Below are 20,894 nucleotides of genomic sequence, written 5' to 3' on the forward strand. Positions count from 1 at the left end.
GAGAAACAAATATAGATACACGTGTGTGTAGGTATACACATCTATATGTATTCCCTAGCTCTGCCAACTGAGCAGAGCTAAGGGCAACATGCATATCCCAAGATAAAGATCTTAACTTATAAATTCCACTTTCTACTAGGACTCATTGGAGAAGTAGTTGATTCCAGGGAGAGAAAGTACAAAATAAGCCTGGAACATTTTGTTGTGTCAGAAAGTAAGGAAAGTACTAAGAACATGATGAAACATGTCAAAGGACCCAGAAGTCAGCTTGAAGAGGCCCCCAGTGGCCAGATCAGGACTGTATCAAAATAATGATAATAACAGATGATAACATCCTGAATGAAATAGAAAGCTGTGAGTCCACGTGGATAAAATAAATGAATGAAGAAATTTTACAGGTTACTTAACACAGTTTCAGAATACCTCCCTACAAAATACTTATTCATTACAGAGGAAGAAAAACTAACTTGACAGTGAAGAAGCCTCATAGATCCCTTATTAGGCAGTCACAGTGGACGTACTGAAATATACCACCCAATAGGATGCAATACAAAGAAATACTTTTGTTATGTTCCTGCCGACGATGTACAACCTGAATTTAATTATGAGGAAAATCAGACAAAACTTAAATTATGGAGTATTCAAAAAAAAAAACCCAAACCCTGTAATCTTCATCAAGGCCATGAAGTCAAGGAAAGACTTGAGGAACTATTTCATACAGAAGAAGACAACTGTATGTAAGGGACAACGGCTCTTTGCAGCACGATTCTGAAATTGATCCTTTTCCCATAGAGGATATTGTAGAGATAGTAGGTAAAACTTGAAATGGCATCTGAGCATTAGATGGTAGTAATGTATCAATGCTAATTTTCTGATTTTGATAGTTGTTATATTGAAATTATTTTATTGGAGAATATTTGACGTTTGGAAATGATGGGACAGCAGATCAACAACCTTCAAATTATCCGGGGAGAAAAACTCACTGAATTATTCTTACAACTTTTCTCTGAGATATTCAGTGAGTAACTTCTGACTTTAAAATAGCAGTTGCAGTAGACAGTTATGTGTGACAAGAGGATCCAGGCTGTAGCTGCAGGCTCTAGAGTACTCACAGTTGTTAAGGATACATTTTGACAATTTCCATTAGGTTCCCCTGTGATTGATGTCATTATAAACATCTAATGTCCTCACTTCTTAGCATCATATAACTCTTAAAAACCTTAGCAGAGGTTTTAGGGCACTTATTAACACTGTAGCAATTATAAAATATGTTTCTCCTTGAAGGAGAGTGGGAACTGTTCCTTCTTTAAGCAGAATAAGCTCCTAGTCTTAGAAAAGGCTATGCTGGATACTGAGGATATTAAAAACAACAGCAGAACCCACAGGACCCTAAAACAAAAAGGGGAACCCTTTCCCTTATATCTTAGAAACCATTGTCCCAAGAGCCAACAGCAAGCCCCGTTCCTCTTTTTCTTTGTCCTCTAGCTGCTTGGTCATAGTTGCAGGAAATGCACAACGGAGCGGGGTAACGAAAATCAAAGCTTTTTGGCTGGAGCACCAGAAAGAGAAGGCCAAGGAAACCAGGAAGTACCAGGAGATTGCAGAAAGAAGGAGCTTAGGAAAGCAACTCCATAAAGTTGTTTATGAATTCCTGGGCTCACCTCTGAGTTGTATATGCATGAATCTGATCCTAACAGCATTCCAAAAACTGAGAGGTGAAGGCCCAGATGACCTCCCACTTCCCATACTGGCCACTGAGCAATGGGACAGATCCCAGTAGCACTGCAAATGTTTTGAAGATAGAATCCATGATGGAACCACAACTCACAGAGGCTGGTAGGAACTTTGGCCTGAACCTAGCCAGGTGAATTACCTAGTAAAACAAAAATAATCAGCTTTCTCCTAGGATGTAAGAAGACCCTGAATCCCATTACCTATTTCAGAGTGTCTAAAATAAAATATTTATTTGTAAACATGAGATCTTTGCAGAACCTGTCATTCATCTTTACTACCAGTCTGTCATTTTTAACGGATAAGGAAAATTTGAAGATAAAAAATCAGTGATTCATCACTTATTATGTTTTTTAAAAATTATCCTTGTTTTATTCTATGATAAAGTATAACAATTCTGAGTTCTTGCATGTTAGGACACACTTTAAAATGAGAGTACATATTGATATTTGTTGAATAGTGAAACTGAGTTACCCCTGACCAGTGCTTTATCACTTTGCACCAACGTGTACCCAGTAACTGAGGGGAGAATAAGTAAGTTTCTCCAGACAGTCTTAGGCTTTGAGTAATAAGAGTAGTAGCTCAAAGCACCCATTGAAAGCAAGAAATCTCTCTGAAATCTTATATATTGTCTTAAATTCAAACAAATACAGTCTGCATAATATAACAGTGTTTGTTTTACTGTAAACCCATGGTTTTTTCCAAATCTTCATAGACCCTTCAGAAAGAAGAAAAATGTATATTCAGTGGCTCCCATATAAGAAGTATGACCTCAGGCTCAGCTAGATGATTTTAGCAAGCAAGGTTTCATAACCCAGTACCTAGGGGGACCACACAGCTGGTTTCTCAGGATAGTCCCATTTTTATACCAGTTGTCTTTAACGTAATTATCACTAGCATCCCCTTTTTACCTCAGAAGTATGCTATTTTAGAATTGTATGATTATCCTACCTGTACCTTTCTTTTCTTTGTGTGTTTACATCTGAAAGGTGAGTCTCAACATTACAGACGATTTGGAAGATAGAGTGGAGATACTTCCATAGCTCATCCCTGTTGTCCCATAGCATGTGCTCTTTTTCCCTGTTGTAATTCAGTGCCTATTACCTTAAATCAGTTGAATCAAGAACCTTATTTTGTCTTGTCACATTTATATATGCCTTCTGTTCACAGTGTTGACTATAATAGATAACAGCCAGAATTATGAAAGTCTTTTTTTAAATTTAATTTATTTTCCCCTCTGTAGCAGGAACTCCGGAAGATAAAATGAGGCTGTTTCTTATCTATTATATAAGTGCACAGCAAGCACCTTCTGAGGTATGTCCTCTGAATTCAGTTATTGGGAGGAAAAGGGAGTACTCATTTGTTTTGAAAATAGAAGTAAAACTCACTGTGGGCAAATAACTACTTCATTCCTTTCTTTAAAAGAAAAACAATTTGTTAAGGCTGGTTCTATTTACTGGTAACTTTTATAGCATTATTTTTTCTCACCAAGAGAACTATCTCCTCATGAAATGACTTTTAAGTGTTTGGAATATGAACCGAATTCAATGGCCAAAATTCTTCTGGAAAATAACTATTCTAAACTAAGTAAACCAAGTTTACTTTGCTTTTTGAAAGGTTGGTTTTATCATTTCTCATGATCTGATAACCTTAGAAGTTCCATTTCTTTAAGCTGTAGCCATTAATACGTATTTTCCTCCCAAGGAATTTATCTTTAACCTGATATAGAAGTTTGGTAATATTTTGCGGTTAAATTTTAAGACTAATGTCCACTATAGAATATAGAGAAGTCACTTGGAGGAAAATACCTAAAGTTCTAAAAGTTAAATAAATATTTTAATTTGATAAAATTAAACTTCAAATTCACAAATGTCGTGATTCATATAAAAATAAAATTGAGATACTTTGTATTATGATAAAATAGCTACTTTTATATCAGAATAAATTTCTAAGAATTATTGGAAAATGACAAATTTTCCTTTCTATAAGATTTCTTTCTCACTGGAAGAGTAGATATTGGTTGTTTTCTTTTTTTATATTGAGCCATCAATTGCTTTGGGGGAAAAAAAATTAAGTGTATATAGGTAATTGACTTACTGTGAAGGAAAGCAGTGATTTTGGTATCAGTTTTGTTGATGGGTTAGAGACCTATTAACTCTTTCTAATGTTAACTTAGTATAATTTTACTGGATGAGCAACAAGCATAAGGACCTCAGGGATGACATCTAGAATGATATAGCTGTTGTAAACACCTTTCCTTTGCTGGTAGCAATTATTTTTCTAATGTCCAGTAAGTTGTAAGTCTTCTTTTTGTTTGGCGTGTTAAAACAGCAAACTAAATCCAGTATTTGCCTTAGGTCAGTTTTGCTTTATCCTGGGAATACATCTCTTCACTTTTAACTCGGTAAGAAAGTATAGCAGTCACCCCTCATCCAAGGGAATGTGTCCCAAACCCCCACGGATGCCTGAAACCATGGATAGTACCAGACCCTATATATCCTGTTTTTTTTCTGTACATAAATACATACCTATGATAAAGTTTAATTTCTAGATTAGGCACAGTAAGAGATTAACAACAATAACAAATAATAAAATAGAATAATTATAACAATATGCTATAATAAAAGTTACGTGAATGTGGGCTCTCTCATCCTTCTTCTGATGTTTGAGGATGTGAGCTGATAATATTCCTCTGTGATGAAGTGAAGCGAGTGACATAGCATTGTGATGTAGCATTAGGCTACTGTTGATCTTCTGACTTGAAGAAGGATCACCTGCTTCAGGTGATTCTGTATCATTAAGCCATGATGATGTCGATGGTTAGACATCAGGAGCAGATGATGTCAGTGATTGGGGCAGGACTGAGTGGGAAGGGGCAAGATTTCATCATGCTACTCAAAACGGCATGCAACTTAAGGCTTATGCATTGTTTATTTCTAGGAATTTCCATTTAATATTTTCAGATCTTGGTTAACCACAGGTAAACCATGAAAAGTGAAACTGCTGATGAGAAGAGGCTGTTTCTAGAGTCTTCTTTCTAGAACTATCTCTTTCATTAGTGAGGGTGTACCTTCATCTTAAGGGATCTTTAAAGCCTATTTATATTTCCTTAGGAATATATGATTTTAAAACTTAATTGAGTTTCCCTTAACTTAATCACTTTATTTTATTTTATTTATTTTATTTTATTATTTTTTCTTGGTAAAAATGATGTCTTTTCATAAGTTTAAGTGATCATTAAGAGGCTTGAAGCAAATTATGACTACTGATGTCAGATTAATAGCCCCCAAAATGCAAAGTAGTGAACATCTCTGATTATGGTGAGCTTAAAATTTCTTTCTTATAAAATTTTTACAATGGAGCCACTATGATGATAGGCTCCTGTAACATACATGAATTCAACTAGACTTTACTCATCAAGAAATAAAAAAGAGTAAGAACAAGAAAACAAACAAACAAAAAGAACAAGAAAATGATCTAAAAATTATAGGACACCTGCTATTCAGTTAATAAATTTGGACCTCTACAGTGAATATGAAATGGGATAACCTGAATCTGTACTTCCCCTAAACTGATGTCATTCTCTTTGTATTTCCAGTTTTGAAATATTCTTGGTCAAACCAAATCTTTCATTTAATGCTTGTTACAAGGACAAGCAATCTCTGTCAACAGTGGAGGAAAAACTGCCTCTGTTGGCCTTACTGAGGGATGGCAAAGTACTGTAACTTATAGGTGATTTGGGAGCCTATCGAAGGGAATTTTCATATATGTGATTTTTATCTTAGGTGTTCATTTGGGTACTCACTTAAGATAATCATGCCACTCTGTTTAGGTGCTCATGCCTTTGGTCTAACTTCTTAATCAAATGACAACAAACAAAATGTTCTTCTCTTTCATGAAAGTAAAATTTTCTGTCATATCATTCTTTTCTTATTTCAGGCTGATTTGGAGCAATACAAAAAAGCTTTAACTGATGCAGGATGCAACCTTAATCCCTTACAATATATCAAACAGTGGAAGTAAGTTTTATTTTATTTTTCAGGTCTTATCATTTAAGAGAATATAGTGGAAGTCAATTTCCCAAGAAAATGGGAATGTTACTAAGAAAATTGAACAGTTAGTATTTTTTTATTCAGTGGTATAAATATTTCCTTATCTCCCCAACCTTATCTACAACTTTATATAAAATAATGATGCCTTTCTTTCGTAGACATGTTTTTTCATATGTTTTCACTGATGTGATGAGAAAGCCAAAGATTGAAATGTTTTGGGTCAAATGTCTCAAAAACATTTAAAATTTTTTTAAATTTTACTAGTAATCAGAGAAATGCAGATTCATATAATGCAAAGATTTAGACAGTATTTATGTCAAGGATCCAGGAAATTAACTGATGCATTCATACTCTACCAAAATTTTGCTGGATGGTATAGAAGGTTTTTTTAAAGATTAGCTTTGACCTAGCACTTCTGTTAAAAATTAATCCCAAAGAAGTAATTGAAGTTGTAAAATCTTAGAAGCAATTGTAATAAAGTTTTGAGAATCAACCTCAGTGTCCAGCAATAAGATCGAAATTATGTCATTTCCATAAAAGAATGCAACTGAGTAATTAAAAATCATGTTGTGAAAGACTTATTTAGTGACCATTGGGAAATGGCCATGTTAGGTTGTAAAATGAAAATATAGTTTACTTCAGTGATTTGTTTGATAAGTATTTTCTTTGTCTCAGTGATGAGGGACTCTTCTAGATATTAAGAATACAGTAGTGAACATGCCATGGAAGGCCTCTACACTCATTGAATTTACATTTGTGTTGAGGGTACAGTAAATCAACAAATGAGCAAACTTTCATCATGCCAGTTTTTGATTGTCTTAAATACAGCTGACCTTTAAACATCCGACCCTCCACCCAGTCAAAAAATCTGAATATTACATTATAGTTGTCCGATTTTCCGTATTCCTGATTCTGTATCCGCGGATTCAACCAACTGCAGATCGTGTAGTACTGTAGTACATATTTATTGGTAAAAGTATGAGTTTAAATGAACCCACACAGTTCAAACCCATGTTGCTCAAGGATCAACAGTAGCCTCAGTGGCAGTATTTAGTGTTTGTGTAATATTCAGCCATATAAATATTCTTTATTTAACCCTTCTTTATTACTTAGATATACATTATTTAAACATTTTTTTCTGATGAAAAGTAAATTCTTGTTTAAGGCAGAAATTTCAGTCTACTGCTGAAAACAATTGACATCTTCCTTTCTGAACAAAACTGATTTTTGTGTTTGAGATTTCTCTATGGTATAATCAGCAAATTTTGTCCAGAATGAAATAGGATATTTTTAGCATTTCATCTTCCACATCTTAGTGATTCCCATTCTTTTTCTATGCTTGTAGGATTTTCTTGTATTTAGGTAGTTTCTTTTTCCATTGACAAAAGCATTTGAAATAACTAGGAATCATTATAAAAGAATATTCACATAAAAATGTTGATGGCATACTATTAAAATGTTATATAACAGTGTGTATAATATGTTACTCATTTTGTTTTAAAATTATACATGTTGTATATACACATATCCAAAGATTAGAAGAATATACCCCAGAATCCTAACAGTGGTTACCTGTAAGTGGTAGAGTTCTTCTGGGAGCATTCTGTTTTCTGGGTTCTTTACAGCGAATGTATTCCCAGAAGGAAAATATTTTTTAAAATGTAACTAAGTGCCATATTTTTGCTCAGGCTTCAAGATCTCTATGGTTTAATTGAAGACCTTTTGGATGTTTAGAAAGATATGAAAGTAAATAACTATAAGCAATTCAGTATAAAAGTGTGTGTATAACTAAAAGGAAAAATTATTGAGCAATAGAATTAGGATAGCATTAATGAAGAAAGTGATTTTGAGCTGAATCTTAAAAGGAAATGCACAGTTTTTATTGGAGAAGACAGTGAGTTTATACCCCCAGAGGCCAGCATGAGCAGAGGCATGCGTCTGGGAATGAGGGAGTAAGGAATGTGGAGAACAGTGAAGAGACTAAACTTAATGAGTACATGATTGTTCTTTTAAAACAGAAAGTGTCTATTTCATGTTAATGATCAGATATTTTAAAAAAGGAAAAAGAAAAATTGTAAACTTTGGGGAACTAATGCATTTGTGTTTTTTAAAGAATCTCAGTGTTTTCAGTACTAATTGCTCTGTACTTTGGACATTATTTTACATGGTTACAAATTACATAATATGGATTATATCAATGAATTATATTAATTGAAAAGGTATTTCTTTTCAGAAACTACGTAGTAAAAGTTATGATTAGTCAAGTAGATATTTTAATGCTGTGGTAACAAATGTTGGCTCAAATAGTCAGCTTTTAAATATAACTTTTTTATTTCATAGAGCTTTTGCCAAGATGGCTTCAGCTCCTACCAGCTATGGCAGTACTACCACTAAACCAATGGGGTGAGTATTTTTAATAATTCTGATTGAGTAAGTCTGGTACTCCAGACCATAACTGGGCTTTCACGGCTTAAAAATACAATGTGTGACACTTTGAATACAGAATGTGTTCATTGTGTTACAGAACAAGCCAGCATGCCTTTGACTTCCTGAGATAGTTAAATTTCTCATTTAAAAATGTCAGCTAGTGTATTTTACATGGTATGGCTTCATGTGCTTCCTTGTTCTTAAAACATTATGTTTTTCATTCTCAGAATATACATGAAATTTAAAACTCTGTATCAATGGTGATAATACAGACTTGAAGCTAGACACACAAGACCTAGCTTCAGGATGGAACTAAGCATACTGCTGAATGATAGGTAGAGAGGAGGTCCTCGGGGCTGGGTATGACTTCTGACTCCAGGGAACCCTCTAGAGTGTGTGTGATCTTCAAAGTTGCGGAACAAAGTGATTCTACCTGCTCTTTTCCCACCATTCTAGTGTCAAATTCCTAGCTTATTTTTTTAGAATTTAGACCAAAAGCATGAAGCCCAGAGGAATATAGGTTTATCCTGGCCCTACCCTGCTGCTGGTTGTAATGAAACAGTTTCCAAAAACAAAAGCACTGGACCCAAGGCAGGACCTTGTAAGCACAAGGCAAAATGAATCCCACTGGGCTCGCCTTCAGACAGTGCTGTGCAGGTTGGCGCTCTCACTGCCCGGAGTTACCTGGTGCTGGGGGATCGCCTCAGAACTGTCCACTGCAACAGAGATTACTTTCTCTTCTTTCCGTTAAGGAAATGATTTCCATCCTGTCCATCTCTTCTTTTCAGAGGGGAGTAGGACAAGATAGGAAAAATGAAAATATATTTGGAAAGTTTTCTCATTGATTTAATAAAATGGACTTTTCAGTTTTATATCTTAAAATCTTACTGAATCTTAAAGATCTATTAGATTTCTTATGGATTTTGTAGTTCAGGATTTTAGTAAAATGTGTTATAAGACAATCTTGGATGATTTGAAGGCTTTCCCTAGCCTTCTGATATCAACATGCAAGACCACAAAGCATCCTTTGATCCCATGTGAGAGACTGTTTGAACCAACCACAAGTGTAAGCCCAATATGGCAAGTCATTTGTGTGTGTTATTTTTGTTAAAAATTCAGACCATAAACATTCTTCAGAGTTGAGGTAAAATTCAGTAGGTGTGCTGTGCTTCTCATTTGTACGTGATAGACTGTATGGGAGGAGAGAGCACACAGCACAGGGTTGGATCTAGCTGCTGTGATACAGAGAACGTAGTGACTGTCGACCTACTCGTAATACTTACAGGCACATATATTTTCAGTATGTTAGTGTGTTTTGAACTCCTAAAGCAAGTCGTCTGAATTACTATCTTTATTGTTTTAGCATTAATCAGGAAAGCAAGGAATTCTCTTCAAAAAATAATTTCCCTTAAAACTATAGCTAAGGCTTAGCAAGTAAAATATTTATTTTGAGGGCAGCTCTCTATTTTTACATTTTATGACTAATGACTAGTCAGAATGTCTCATCACTATTTTATTGTTAAATAAAATTGTGGTGGTGATATCCATGTAAGCAGAAATTTTCAGGTTACTTCTGCTTAGTGAAAACAAAGGTGGTAGGCACAGAGAGCACCAGCACGCTTGGTGTAGTCAGACAAGTATTTGATCTGTAATAAGTTGGAGAGAGAATTTGTACACAGTGTGATCCTCTTCTTTGGCCCCTAGTCTCTTGTCACGAGTCATGAATACAGGATCACAGTTTGTGATGGAAGGAGTGAAGAACCTGGTTTTGAAACAGCAAGTAAGTACACTTGTTAGAAAACACACTGTTTTTGTCCTTTGAACATAAATGTTAACAGGTTGGTTGATTGCTCAGCTAGAGCAACTTCTAGATGTATTCAAGTTGTAAATATTAAGAATTAAAGTAAAATCAAAGGGTCTTTACTGGTTTAAGAATATGAGGGTATTTTGACATGTGTAGTTCAGAACTCTGTAATTTTATGGGGTTTTTTTTTTTAATTTGCTCATTGGACTTTATATTCCAATTTCCTTTACTATGGGGTTTATGAATGTATAATAATTGAAAAAAGTGACCTTAACCCTAGAGTAATGAACTGCTACATAGATGCATATCATTTAAGTTTTAACATATATTAAGAGAATATTAACAAGCTAATGTGTTAGTAGTCTAAAGGCCTGGGTAAATTAAATATTTTAAGTAGAATTTACGAGCTTGATTTCACACTTCATTTTGGAATAACAGTCTTAGTTTTAAACATAAGACTTCTTTTTTAATGTTATTGTATTTCTGTTGTTTTCTGTTATTCTAATTTGTAGGTATTTCTGCTTCAGAGTCATCATTAATTTTGATTTGGTTTCTTTTCAAAAAGGACTTGTTTTTTTACTTTTTGTTACAGGGAGTTTAAATACACATTAGTATGTGAGACTCCCCTGAACCCTTCACCAAGCTTCAGCACTCAGCATCCTGCCATTTTTGTTCCATCTTCCTCACTTGTATTATTTTATTTAGTTTTACTAGGATATTTTAAGGCAAATCTGAGACATATTATTTCACATATAAATACTTCAGTTTGTAATGAGGATTTTAAGGGCCAGATTAAGAAAAGAAGTGGAGTTAATTGTCAGTTATTTAGACTGAATATTAAGTGTTTATTTACTTGTTTTTGGAAAAAACTAGATCTTTTCTTTCTCTTGAGTTTCCTCCATAGCTTTCATCTTTCTTATGATGTTTACCTGTGGTATTTTGTATTGACATTATTTATTTATGTATTACTTCTATTTTCCAGTTTTATTGATATATAATTGTCATATATTATTTTACTGCTTGGTGGTAAGTTACTTGAGGGCAAGGAATTTTTTTCCCCATCTTTGAATTTTTCATGGCACTTTGCTTGAAGTAGGTACTCGATTTTTATTTGAATAAGTAGATAAAATTTCATTGTAAAAATCATGTAATGTATAAAGGATAGTGAAAAATCCTAATTTGCTGTCTATAACTAAAAGGCTGATTGCTTCCTAGCTTTTCTTCAGACGTTGTAGGTTGCATCATTTCCCGAGTACTTGGGAAGACATTTTAGCTTTATTATCCCTCTTAGAAATTATTTTCACTCCTTCCCATTCTGTCTCTCTGCTGGTAAAGGGCTACTACTAAATACTTAATCCACATTTTTGCTGGTTCACAGTACTTCCTTGAGGCAGTTTATCTTTACTCTCTTGAACTGCTAAAGGTAAAGAGGCACAAAAATAGGAGGTTGGGGGCACAGCAGAGACCCACATACTGTACTTTACAGTTTAACCTAGCACATGTTATAGAAAAAATTACTCATGACACTCACAGTAAGGCATACTTTATTCAGGAGGACCATTGTGAAAGGTGTTGGGACCACCACAGTGAGGTTTAGCAGTCTGGGAGAGAGCTCAGGCTTAACTCCAAATATGTCAGGGAAAAGTGGGAATTTCTAGCCAAGGAGCAGGGTGTAGGGATCAGTGGATGGAACATTACTGAGAGGAAACATAAGGGATGAAGGGGGGGATTCTGGCTAAACCAACTAACAGGAGTCTTCCTGAAGGCAGGCTAGTGTGATTGGACATCACCTGGAAGATGAGATGGTAGAAGCTGAGGAATCTGACACCAGGGGTGATGAGATACCAAGGAGAGCGGGTCAGGGGGGTTCTGGCTAAACTGACTTAGCAGGATTCTTTCTAAAATGGGGCAATGCAGAGACAGACATGGAAGTCCAAAAGTCGAGACCCACTTGAAAAAGAGTTCAGAAGAGCCTGAGCAGAGTAGAGTCTGGGAGAGAATCTTTGTCACACCACTCTATTTATCAGCTATGGACAAGATGATGTTTTATGTGACACAAAGGGGGACCACCAGTTCCTAAGATTTTGTCTGCCTTTTGCTAGACAGACTGGCTATTTTATAACTACATGTAATTAAATATATTTAAGGAGAATTATATATTTTACTTAATATATCACTATTAAAAGGAAATCCAGAAGTAAGATTCCCTAAATAAAGGATTCCTTATCACAAATAACTGATTGCATTGAGAAAGTACAGGCTTTAATCTGAAATGGTCATACTTACTTTTTGAACCTACTACCTTAGAGTCACATGATGTATGTCCCTGAATGATGTTTATAAGAAGTATCTGAACTGATTGACTTAAATACTATATTGTGCTAACACAAAGGTTTGTTTTGTTTAGGGTTAAGTTTATAAAATATAAAAACAGATTATCCTCTGTGACCTCAAATCCCTTTGATTTTATTATCATTGCAAATAACATACTGCTTTGCAATAGGCTGTTTCTCACTTACAGAAGGAAAATTTGAAATGATTGGTGGTTACCTCTCTCTGTATCACACTTCTGTCACCACTACTAGACGAGAAGAGCCAGGCTGTTTTGGGGTTTTGTTTTCTGTTTTTTTTTTTTTTAAACATTTTTTATTGATTTATAATCATTTTACAATGTTGTGTCAAATTCCAGTGTTCAGCACAATTTTTCAGTCATTCATGGACATATACACACTCATTGTCACATTTTTTTCTCTGTGAGTTATCATAACATTTTGTGTATATTTCCCTGTGCTATACAGTGTAATCTTGTTTATCTATTCTGCAATTTTGAAATCCCAGTCTATCCCTTCCCACCCTCCACCCCCCCCTGGTAACCACAAGTCTGTATTCTCTGTCTGTGAGTCCATTTCTGTCCTGTATTTATGCTTTGTTTTTGTTTTTTGTTTTTTAATGGATGTTAATAAGACTTTCTAGGTTCAAAATTAGAGGAATTATATTTATTGATTGGGGGAAAGTGGTTCATTTTATATTGTGAAGTAAAAGTAAAAGTCATTATAAAGTAGTAAATTCAATATGATCTCTTTGTTGTTGTTTAAAAAAAAAGAAAAAATAGAGGATATACAACTAGGTTTGACATGTTCGTTTTTTTCTGAATGAGAGTATTTATCTCTGATTACTTCCATATGATGAATTACTAGAATTGAATTATGGAATCAAAAAGGTGAACATTTCTAATTATTCTTAGTAAATATTGCCAAGTTGCTGTCCAGGAAAGTTGTACCAATATGCAGTGATTTACAGTGCCTGTTTATCTACCTCCTTCCCAAACATGGACCTGTGTGTATGTGTATGTGTGTAATCTTCGTTAATTTAATACTTTTCAAAAAGTTTCTTGTTCTTCTAGAAATATTTAAACTCAGAGAAGGCCATTTTAAAAGTTGTATTGTCTTAATGTTGCAAAGTTTAGAGAAACTGCTATGGGGAGATCTGAGGCATGTTGGGAACTGAAAAAAGATGTCAGAAAAGAGACTGGTAGAGAGGAATTCTGTCTGTGTGATGCTCGTAACATTCTGATTAGTTTATGCCTCTTAAATCTCTTTCTTATCTGAATAAATATTTTAAGCTATAAATAAACTAGATAGAATAGGATGTCTTGTCATGTCCAGCTTTGTAGGTCACTTATAAGAGATGCTTATACTTTTTTGTTTTTTGGGAAGCATAAATTTTCTGCATCACAAGTATCAGCTATCACATAAAACCATTTGAATGATATTCGCAGATTTAGAATATATTTATGTGAGGATAATTGTACAAGAATGTGATGATGAATAATGTAGTGCAAAGTTGCATAATTTAGAAGTCATCTATTTCACGTTCTTTGACTTGTTTGCTAAAATAATCCCTCTTTTAGGGGAGGGTATATAGCTCAGTGGTGGAGTGTGTGCTTAGCATGCACAAGGTCCTGGGTTCAATCCCAGTCCCTCCATTGAAATAATCCCTCTTTTAAAAATGAATTAAAAAAATAAATTGTAAGCAGTGGAATTTAGTAGATTAAAAAAGACTTAGAAGCTATATCACCTAATTACAGTGATATAGCCCTTCCTAGGATTATAATTTGAGCAAGGAAACTAAAAAATTAGAGAGCAGGAAATTTTGATACTGACTGGATATTGAGCTGTATTAAGAAATTATTGTTGATTTTATTAAGTGTGATAGTAGTATAATCTTTTTTTAAGGTATTCTTGTATTTTGGGGATATATACTGAAATATTTATTGCTAAAATGATTTGCTATTAAGAACTTGTTTTAAACAGCCTAGTGGGGGAAGGGAGTAGGTGAGAGTATAGATAAAATAAGAATTTGCCATGAGTTGATAATTGTTCAAGCTGAATGATAGAAGATTGGATGTATTTTATTGGGTCCATGTAATCCTGTTTCTTGATTTTATTGCCATTAATATGGTATGATTTGGGGAAAAAATACTACTTTATATATTTTATTCTTTCTTCATCTGTAAGATGTGGATGTTGGATGCACTCTGTAGATCCCTTTCTGATTTATAATTTTAAAATTTTGGAAATAGATGATCCATCTTAATCCGCTTCCTCCTAACTACTTCACTGACAACTTTCCAGTATCTGCATACTTCATCTTATTCTTCCCTTAGCTAATATAGTCTTCAGTGTAAGTATTCTCTTCAAGGAGATCCACATAAGCTTTTCCTTCCTCAGGGCTTTGATAATCAAGACAGCAGCAACTCTTGTCCTAACTTCACTGTCTAGTTCAGCATCAGAGTATCATCTCAAGCCCACAGTCACATGGGGTGAGGGGAGTTGGAAATAATCACTGTAGACCAGATGACAATATAGGGCAACAAGTGGCTTATTCTAGGAGAACTAAAGAGGAAAAATGGTTTTAACTGTTTTAAATACAGGGCTGTATTACTTTTCTTTAGATTGTCTATTTTTTAATATCTGTGCATATTTTATTTCAGTTTTGTCTTTAAGCAATTATACCATCAGAGACAAAATTAACATTGTTCTTATTTAAACTTTTCCAGTGACTAAAATAATAAAACATGACTATGGTCATAAAACCATTTAGGACTTTTACAAATGGATTTCTCCCTGTATTTTTTCCTCCAAGTAATATTTCTAGTTCTTATATTTGAATGTTGAAGATCTTAGAAATAGTGATCCTTAATTTAGGATATTCATGTGTATGGGACTCTGTCTCTAAAATCTATATATAGACTTTCTACTAATAAAAATTTAGTTACTAACCTATACAGTAATGTTTTTTATTTTATTTCTAAAAGTTTCCAAAAATAATGAAAAATATGCTTGGGAATTTTGAAAACAATTAATGGGCTTCTTTATTTGATTAACTTTATACCTCTTATTGAGATGCATAATTTTTGTGTATTTGTAAAGATGAGCAAAGTAACAGACCATTTGTTGAGCAAAGAAAATTGTATGGTTTTGTTCAGATGTTTTCTCTGCTGCCACAGTTCTGTCTTTTCAATCAGTAGAAGTTAATTATCTTGTATATAAATTGTTGTTAATATAAAATTGTTTTTTAAATGATTAACTCATTTCAAGTCCCCATTTAGGCTAGGTGGTGCATTAGTTGGTGGCAGATCGCAAAAGCTGCTTTATGACGTATTCTTTCTTAGGCCTTTAAAGACATTATCTATTTCTTTTATCATTCTCTACAGTGCAAGTTTTCCTTAACGTGTGACGGTATGTGTATATGGTGTAGTGTGGCAGTGGTAGGTAATTCTTCTGGTGTTAACGGGTCTTAAGGACCAAACAAAAACATAAAGAATTGTCTCTGGGCTCTTAAGTTTTTGAACTATTCTGCTAGAAAGAAATGTTTCTTATGTTGCTTAATGACCTATTCACTGGCAGGCTTATCTTCAGATACAGCAGAGCTATATAATACAAAGTAAAATTTAATTGTGCATTTCAGAAAAATCTTATTTTTATACTAAATGAAGAATTATCATGAGATATTGATATAAATACTCAAATTTCCAGTTATTTTCACAAGTACAATAAAAGTAATATGACTCTTATGGCTTTATCATTACATAAAATCTTTTCTGAATTTTTCTCCATTGCACATATCTAACTAGTACAATTTAGGTGGCAAGCCAGAGAGTTAAATATAAATAGAAAAATGAATATAAAATTAATTTTAGTAAAATGTTATAATTTATAATGTTCCCTTGTTCCAGAATTTTTTTTATTATTTCTTCCTATTGTTGTAAAGTATGTCATCTTTTGTTAGTGTAACTTGGTACAAATATATAACTAGTTTTTTCTTTTGGATAAAGCATTCTTACAGATATAAATCTGCATCCAGTTATTTAGATAAACTTATGGTTTAGACTTATTCTTACATGAACAAACTCAAGCTTATTTAAAACAAAACTTAAAGGGCAAAATTTTGAGCTACCTTTTAAAAAATTCTGAGTAGAGCTCAGGAAGTACATTCAGTCAGCTTGAATATGTGGTGCTTTTGTTTATATTAAGAAATTCCTGGCCAACAGAAATATCCAGGAATAATGAAATAGCTTTAATTTTACTTACCTAAGATTATCTTTAAAGATTTTTACTTGCCAATGTAGAGAAAGAAAAAGAAAAAAAGAAGTGCATATTTTCTGTCTGGCCAAAGCAGTGTTTTCCTTAATGGTAGTTCATTTTAGTAACAATAAAATGTTTTATGACCTAAAGAAAGTAAAATTGTAAAATAGTAATGTGCTATCTACAGTTACTTGAATAATCAGATTTAATGTTGCCTCTGTTGTATGAAATCTCTAAGATATGAAACTGTACTTTCCAGAATATTCTGTACAGTTCACTAAGGAAATATGAATTCAGAGCGGGCAGAATACCATTCCAGTAGGAATGTACTTTGAATAGGCATAATAGTCAGTCAGTTTTCTGTACCCCATTTATCATTATATTCAAAATTATGATTTAAATGGTCAGACTGAAATGTAACAATAATATTTCTTATCCCAAGGCATGTAAGCATGTCAGGAGCCAATCTTCTGCCAACACTGGTTTCATATTCAAAGTGGAATTTGTTCTGTAAGAAGACAATGTACTGTGTCACTGAAAATTTATCCCAGGCAAAATAAAAATGGTCAATACAGTTGTGTATGCATCCACTTCCCCATTTTTTCAACGAACACAAGTATCTTTTTGGCTGGAAGAATATATACATTAGAAATGAAAAAAAACTCTGTCAGATCATTTAATCTCATGTATTTTCACGAACTTTTTAAGTACTACGTTTTTAAAGAAACTCTTAAATCAGCAGAATGGAAATGGAAAAAAATGGCATTCTTATTCAATCAAAACAAAAACTTACAATTACTATTATTAAAAAGCAAACATCCAACAAAGTAAAAAGCCCAGTTTGTACTAAAACCTGTATACACGTGCACATTTCTTAAAATTATATTTTTTTCTATGGAAACTTGAGCAGACCAGGGGTGTTTACATCTCTGACACCTTTCACAGAATACTTAATCAGGAGTGTATTTAATTGAAAAGTAGGGATACTTAACTATAGAATGATTAGGTTTTGTTACTAGAGGAGGATTTTTATTTGTTATTTCTCCTAATATTTAACAAAATAATCACTAATCTCTTCCACAGAATCTACCTGTTACTCGTATTTTAGACAATCTGATGGAGATGAAGTCAAACCCTGTGAGTAATATAACGTTTTACTTGTAAATTCTTGTATGTGCCAAAAGGACTATAGGAAAGGTAATAACATCAGTTTGTCGTAGGCTTAATCACAGCGGATGCATGAGAAAAGGAAAGAGTCCATTCTCTCAAGCAGCCTTTTTTAGCCATTATCACAGATCATGGGAATTGGTTTCTCGGCTGCTACATCCATTCTTGCCAGCTCTCATCCAAAGTAAATGTAGCTTATATCCCATGTATATCCTAAGGAGCAAGTTTCTATAAATACAAAAAACTAGTGCGCCTCAGTTGATGTACTATGAAGAATACCAGATCAGTTTAATTTTATGAAAATTAAATTAGGAGAGGAATACACAGTAAAAACTTTAAGTGCATGTGTTCAGATGGCACTAAATTCTTTTAGGCTAAAAAAGTGAGATGAATTGTTTGACGAAGAGACAAATGGGTAAATATTGTTAGCATTTACTTAAAGAATGGGCTTTCAAGCTATCTGTTTATAATTCAAGAAAAGAATGTAAAAATCATCACAATCTGTTTCATGAAACAGCCCATCCTGTTACTGTGGCAACTAGAGAGAGGGTGGTTATCTGGAATAGAGAAAGGCCACATGCTTCTCCATCAGAACCCTAGTTTGGGTTGATCTGGATCACTACAGACTTGGCATCCAGACTTAGAATTCCACGCTAAGAAAAAATGAGAACAGAATCTTCAGATTAATGTGTCTTTTTTTGGTCATTGTTAAAACATGATTATAATAACTCTAAAGGAATTTTGCAAAAAGAAATTTTAAAGTGTGCCCGTGTGAAAACAAAGATACGGTTTTATGAAAAAGCCCCCAAAGGGGCGACTGCAGTTATGAAAGGAATGAGAGAACTGTCTATAATGATAAGCTAAAAAAGAATTGGATTCTTCTGTCTGTGAATCAGTATAGAAAAAGCGGTATACAATGTAGTAATAGTAGACTTTGTTATTACTACATCCTAGAATATATGAAGAAGGAGCTCTTCGTGAAAAGCCTGAGAGAAATACACATATATGACTAATCATTTTAGAGAAAACTACTTCATAGTAGGCAGTAAATTCTGGAAGACACTACCCAAACAATAATAAAGATTAAAAATATAAATAAATGCCAAATTTTGGATCCCAGATCCACAAGTGTTAAGGAAGGTCAGGGTATTTTGTTACTGTCCCTAATCTAGAAGTTGAGATGATGAGAAGTGACAGTAATGATAATAACTAACATTTATTGTGTACTTCTTTGTGCCAGGAACTATTCAAAACATTTTTCACATGTTATTTAATCCTCATTGGAAACTTCTAAAAAAAAAATTTTTTTTTTATTATTCTCATTTAATAGGTGAGGAAACTGTGGCACAGTGAGGGCAGTTAACTTACCCAAGGACACACAGCTAATAAATGGCAGAGGTGGGCAGGCCACATTTTCACCATCATACTCTGTTGATTAGGGCAAGAGCCATACCCTTCATGGAATCTTAGAACTTGAGAGTTTAAGGAAACTTTAGGAGTAATTTTAACAGTGAAGGATAGGAAACCAAGAGAAGTTGAGTGACTTGTCCCAAAGCATACTATTTAGTAGCAGAATTAGAACCAAAAAACCCACTACTCCTGTATTTCTGCCTACTGCTTATTCCAAAATACACATGCCCTCCTCACTTCTGTCATAGACATGGATGACTAAATTATGGGTCTGATTCAGATGTTTCTCCAAGTTGTCAGCTCTCTTGACTTTCATTTTATAACTGAAGGCACATTGCTACAGACCAGTATTTTTTAGTTAATTAGAAAAAGTAAAAGCTTTCTGCTTTAAAAGCATTTTTTCATCCATCTTGCTAGATGAGGCAGATGCATGCAGCCTGTTACCCCTGTCTTGTTCCCGTATTGACAGATTGATTTGAAGGCATTGAAGAGGTTAGCAAAGTGTACTAAATTAGACCTGACTAGTAATCTTGAATATATATTATCTCAAAGACTTCTAAGTGCTATAACCTAATTCTAGATGCATTCTTACCACTTTATTTAAAGTGTTCTCCTTTGATTTGTCTTGATTGAATAAATTGAAAGAAAGGGATTAGGCAAGGTACTAGATAGGTTTCATCTTGCCTTGTATATCTGGCTAATAGTGGTTTCCTGGAGCCAGTGTTGAAAGATTATGACACTGCATTTGGGTTCAGTGAAAGTTCTCTAAATGATTAGCACTGTCCACCATTGAGTACAGGACTAGGTAGTGGCAACAGTGCATAGTTTGTCATTGATCACGTTTGGGTAGGTTCAACCAGAAAAGAACCAGAAAACATTCCACACAAGAATTGAGTTCCTTTGGCTGACTGTGCTATGAATGGAGAGGGAGGCCGAGAGTAGGAGGTGATTATATTACAAGCAGTAAGGCCATACTTTCCAACTCCTTTAATATCAAGAAGTTAGTTTCCAATTTAATATAGAAGTCAGCAACCCTTTATCCACAACTTCCGAAATCCAAGAAGTTCTGAAAACTAGAAGATTTTGTATAACTCACTTGGTGGCAAAACCTAACCTTCACTCAAGTTGAGGCTCTTTATAGTTTTTATTTACCCTGCTTTATGTTGATAATCATATATTTGACGCCAGAAATATTAATGTGTTAGATGATGTGGTGCTGCCCAGTGGGAATATTGTATTATCTACAGTTTATGCATGATAGTATCTATCTACAGTTTTTCAAATTCAAAATTCTAAAATACATCTAACTCCAGAGGGTTTCAGTTAAGAGGGATTATGAACCTGTACTAGGTATTCTGCACATTCAGTAGAATCATGGTCATATAATAATAATATAATAAAATTCTAAAAACAAAAATACTTAAGTACATTATTAGCTTATAAAACATTTTTTTCATTTTTCAGTTTTATTAGGTAGAATTGTTACAGTTTGACTACACATATATAGTACGTTGCATGTAAATACATATACACAATACACTGCACATATTTTAAAAATTTACATATATGTACTGTTCATTGTTTTTAAGAACATTTCCAGCTTCGGCTTGAAACACGTATTTTTTGAGAAAACTGTGCATAAGTGGTTAAGAGCTTGGGTATTGAAACTAGACTACCCAGGTTCAAATCCTGGAATTCTCACGCATACTTGTCATA

At 33.8% G+C, this 20,894-nt stretch overlaps 1 protein-coding gene across 2 annotated transcripts in view; it reads left to right on the forward strand.

The window, feature by feature from the left end:
* The window catches only part of SCFD1 (sec1 family domain containing 1), a 94,992-nt gene that overhangs the window by 59,883 nt on the left and 14,215 nt on the right, over positions 1-20,894 (forward strand). For both annotated transcript variants that reach the window (XM_006207579.3, XM_072962914.1), the window contains exons 16-20: positions 2,975-3,045; positions 5,671-5,750; positions 8,124-8,186; positions 9,915-9,990; positions 17,685-17,738. In XM_006207579.3, coding sequence (XP_006207641.1) covers positions 2,975-3,045; positions 5,671-5,750; positions 8,124-8,186; positions 9,915-9,990; positions 17,685-17,738 — 344 coding nt within the window. The remainder of the gene's footprint in view (positions 1-2,974; positions 3,046-5,670; positions 5,751-8,123; positions 8,187-9,914; positions 9,991-17,684; positions 17,739-20,894) is intronic.

The sequence above is a fragment of the Vicugna pacos genome, chromosome 6 (assembly GCF_048564905.1).
Source record: "Vicugna pacos chromosome 6, VicPac4, whole genome shotgun sequence".
Lineage (NCBI taxonomy): Eukaryota > Metazoa > Chordata > Mammalia > Artiodactyla > Camelidae > Vicugna > Vicugna pacos.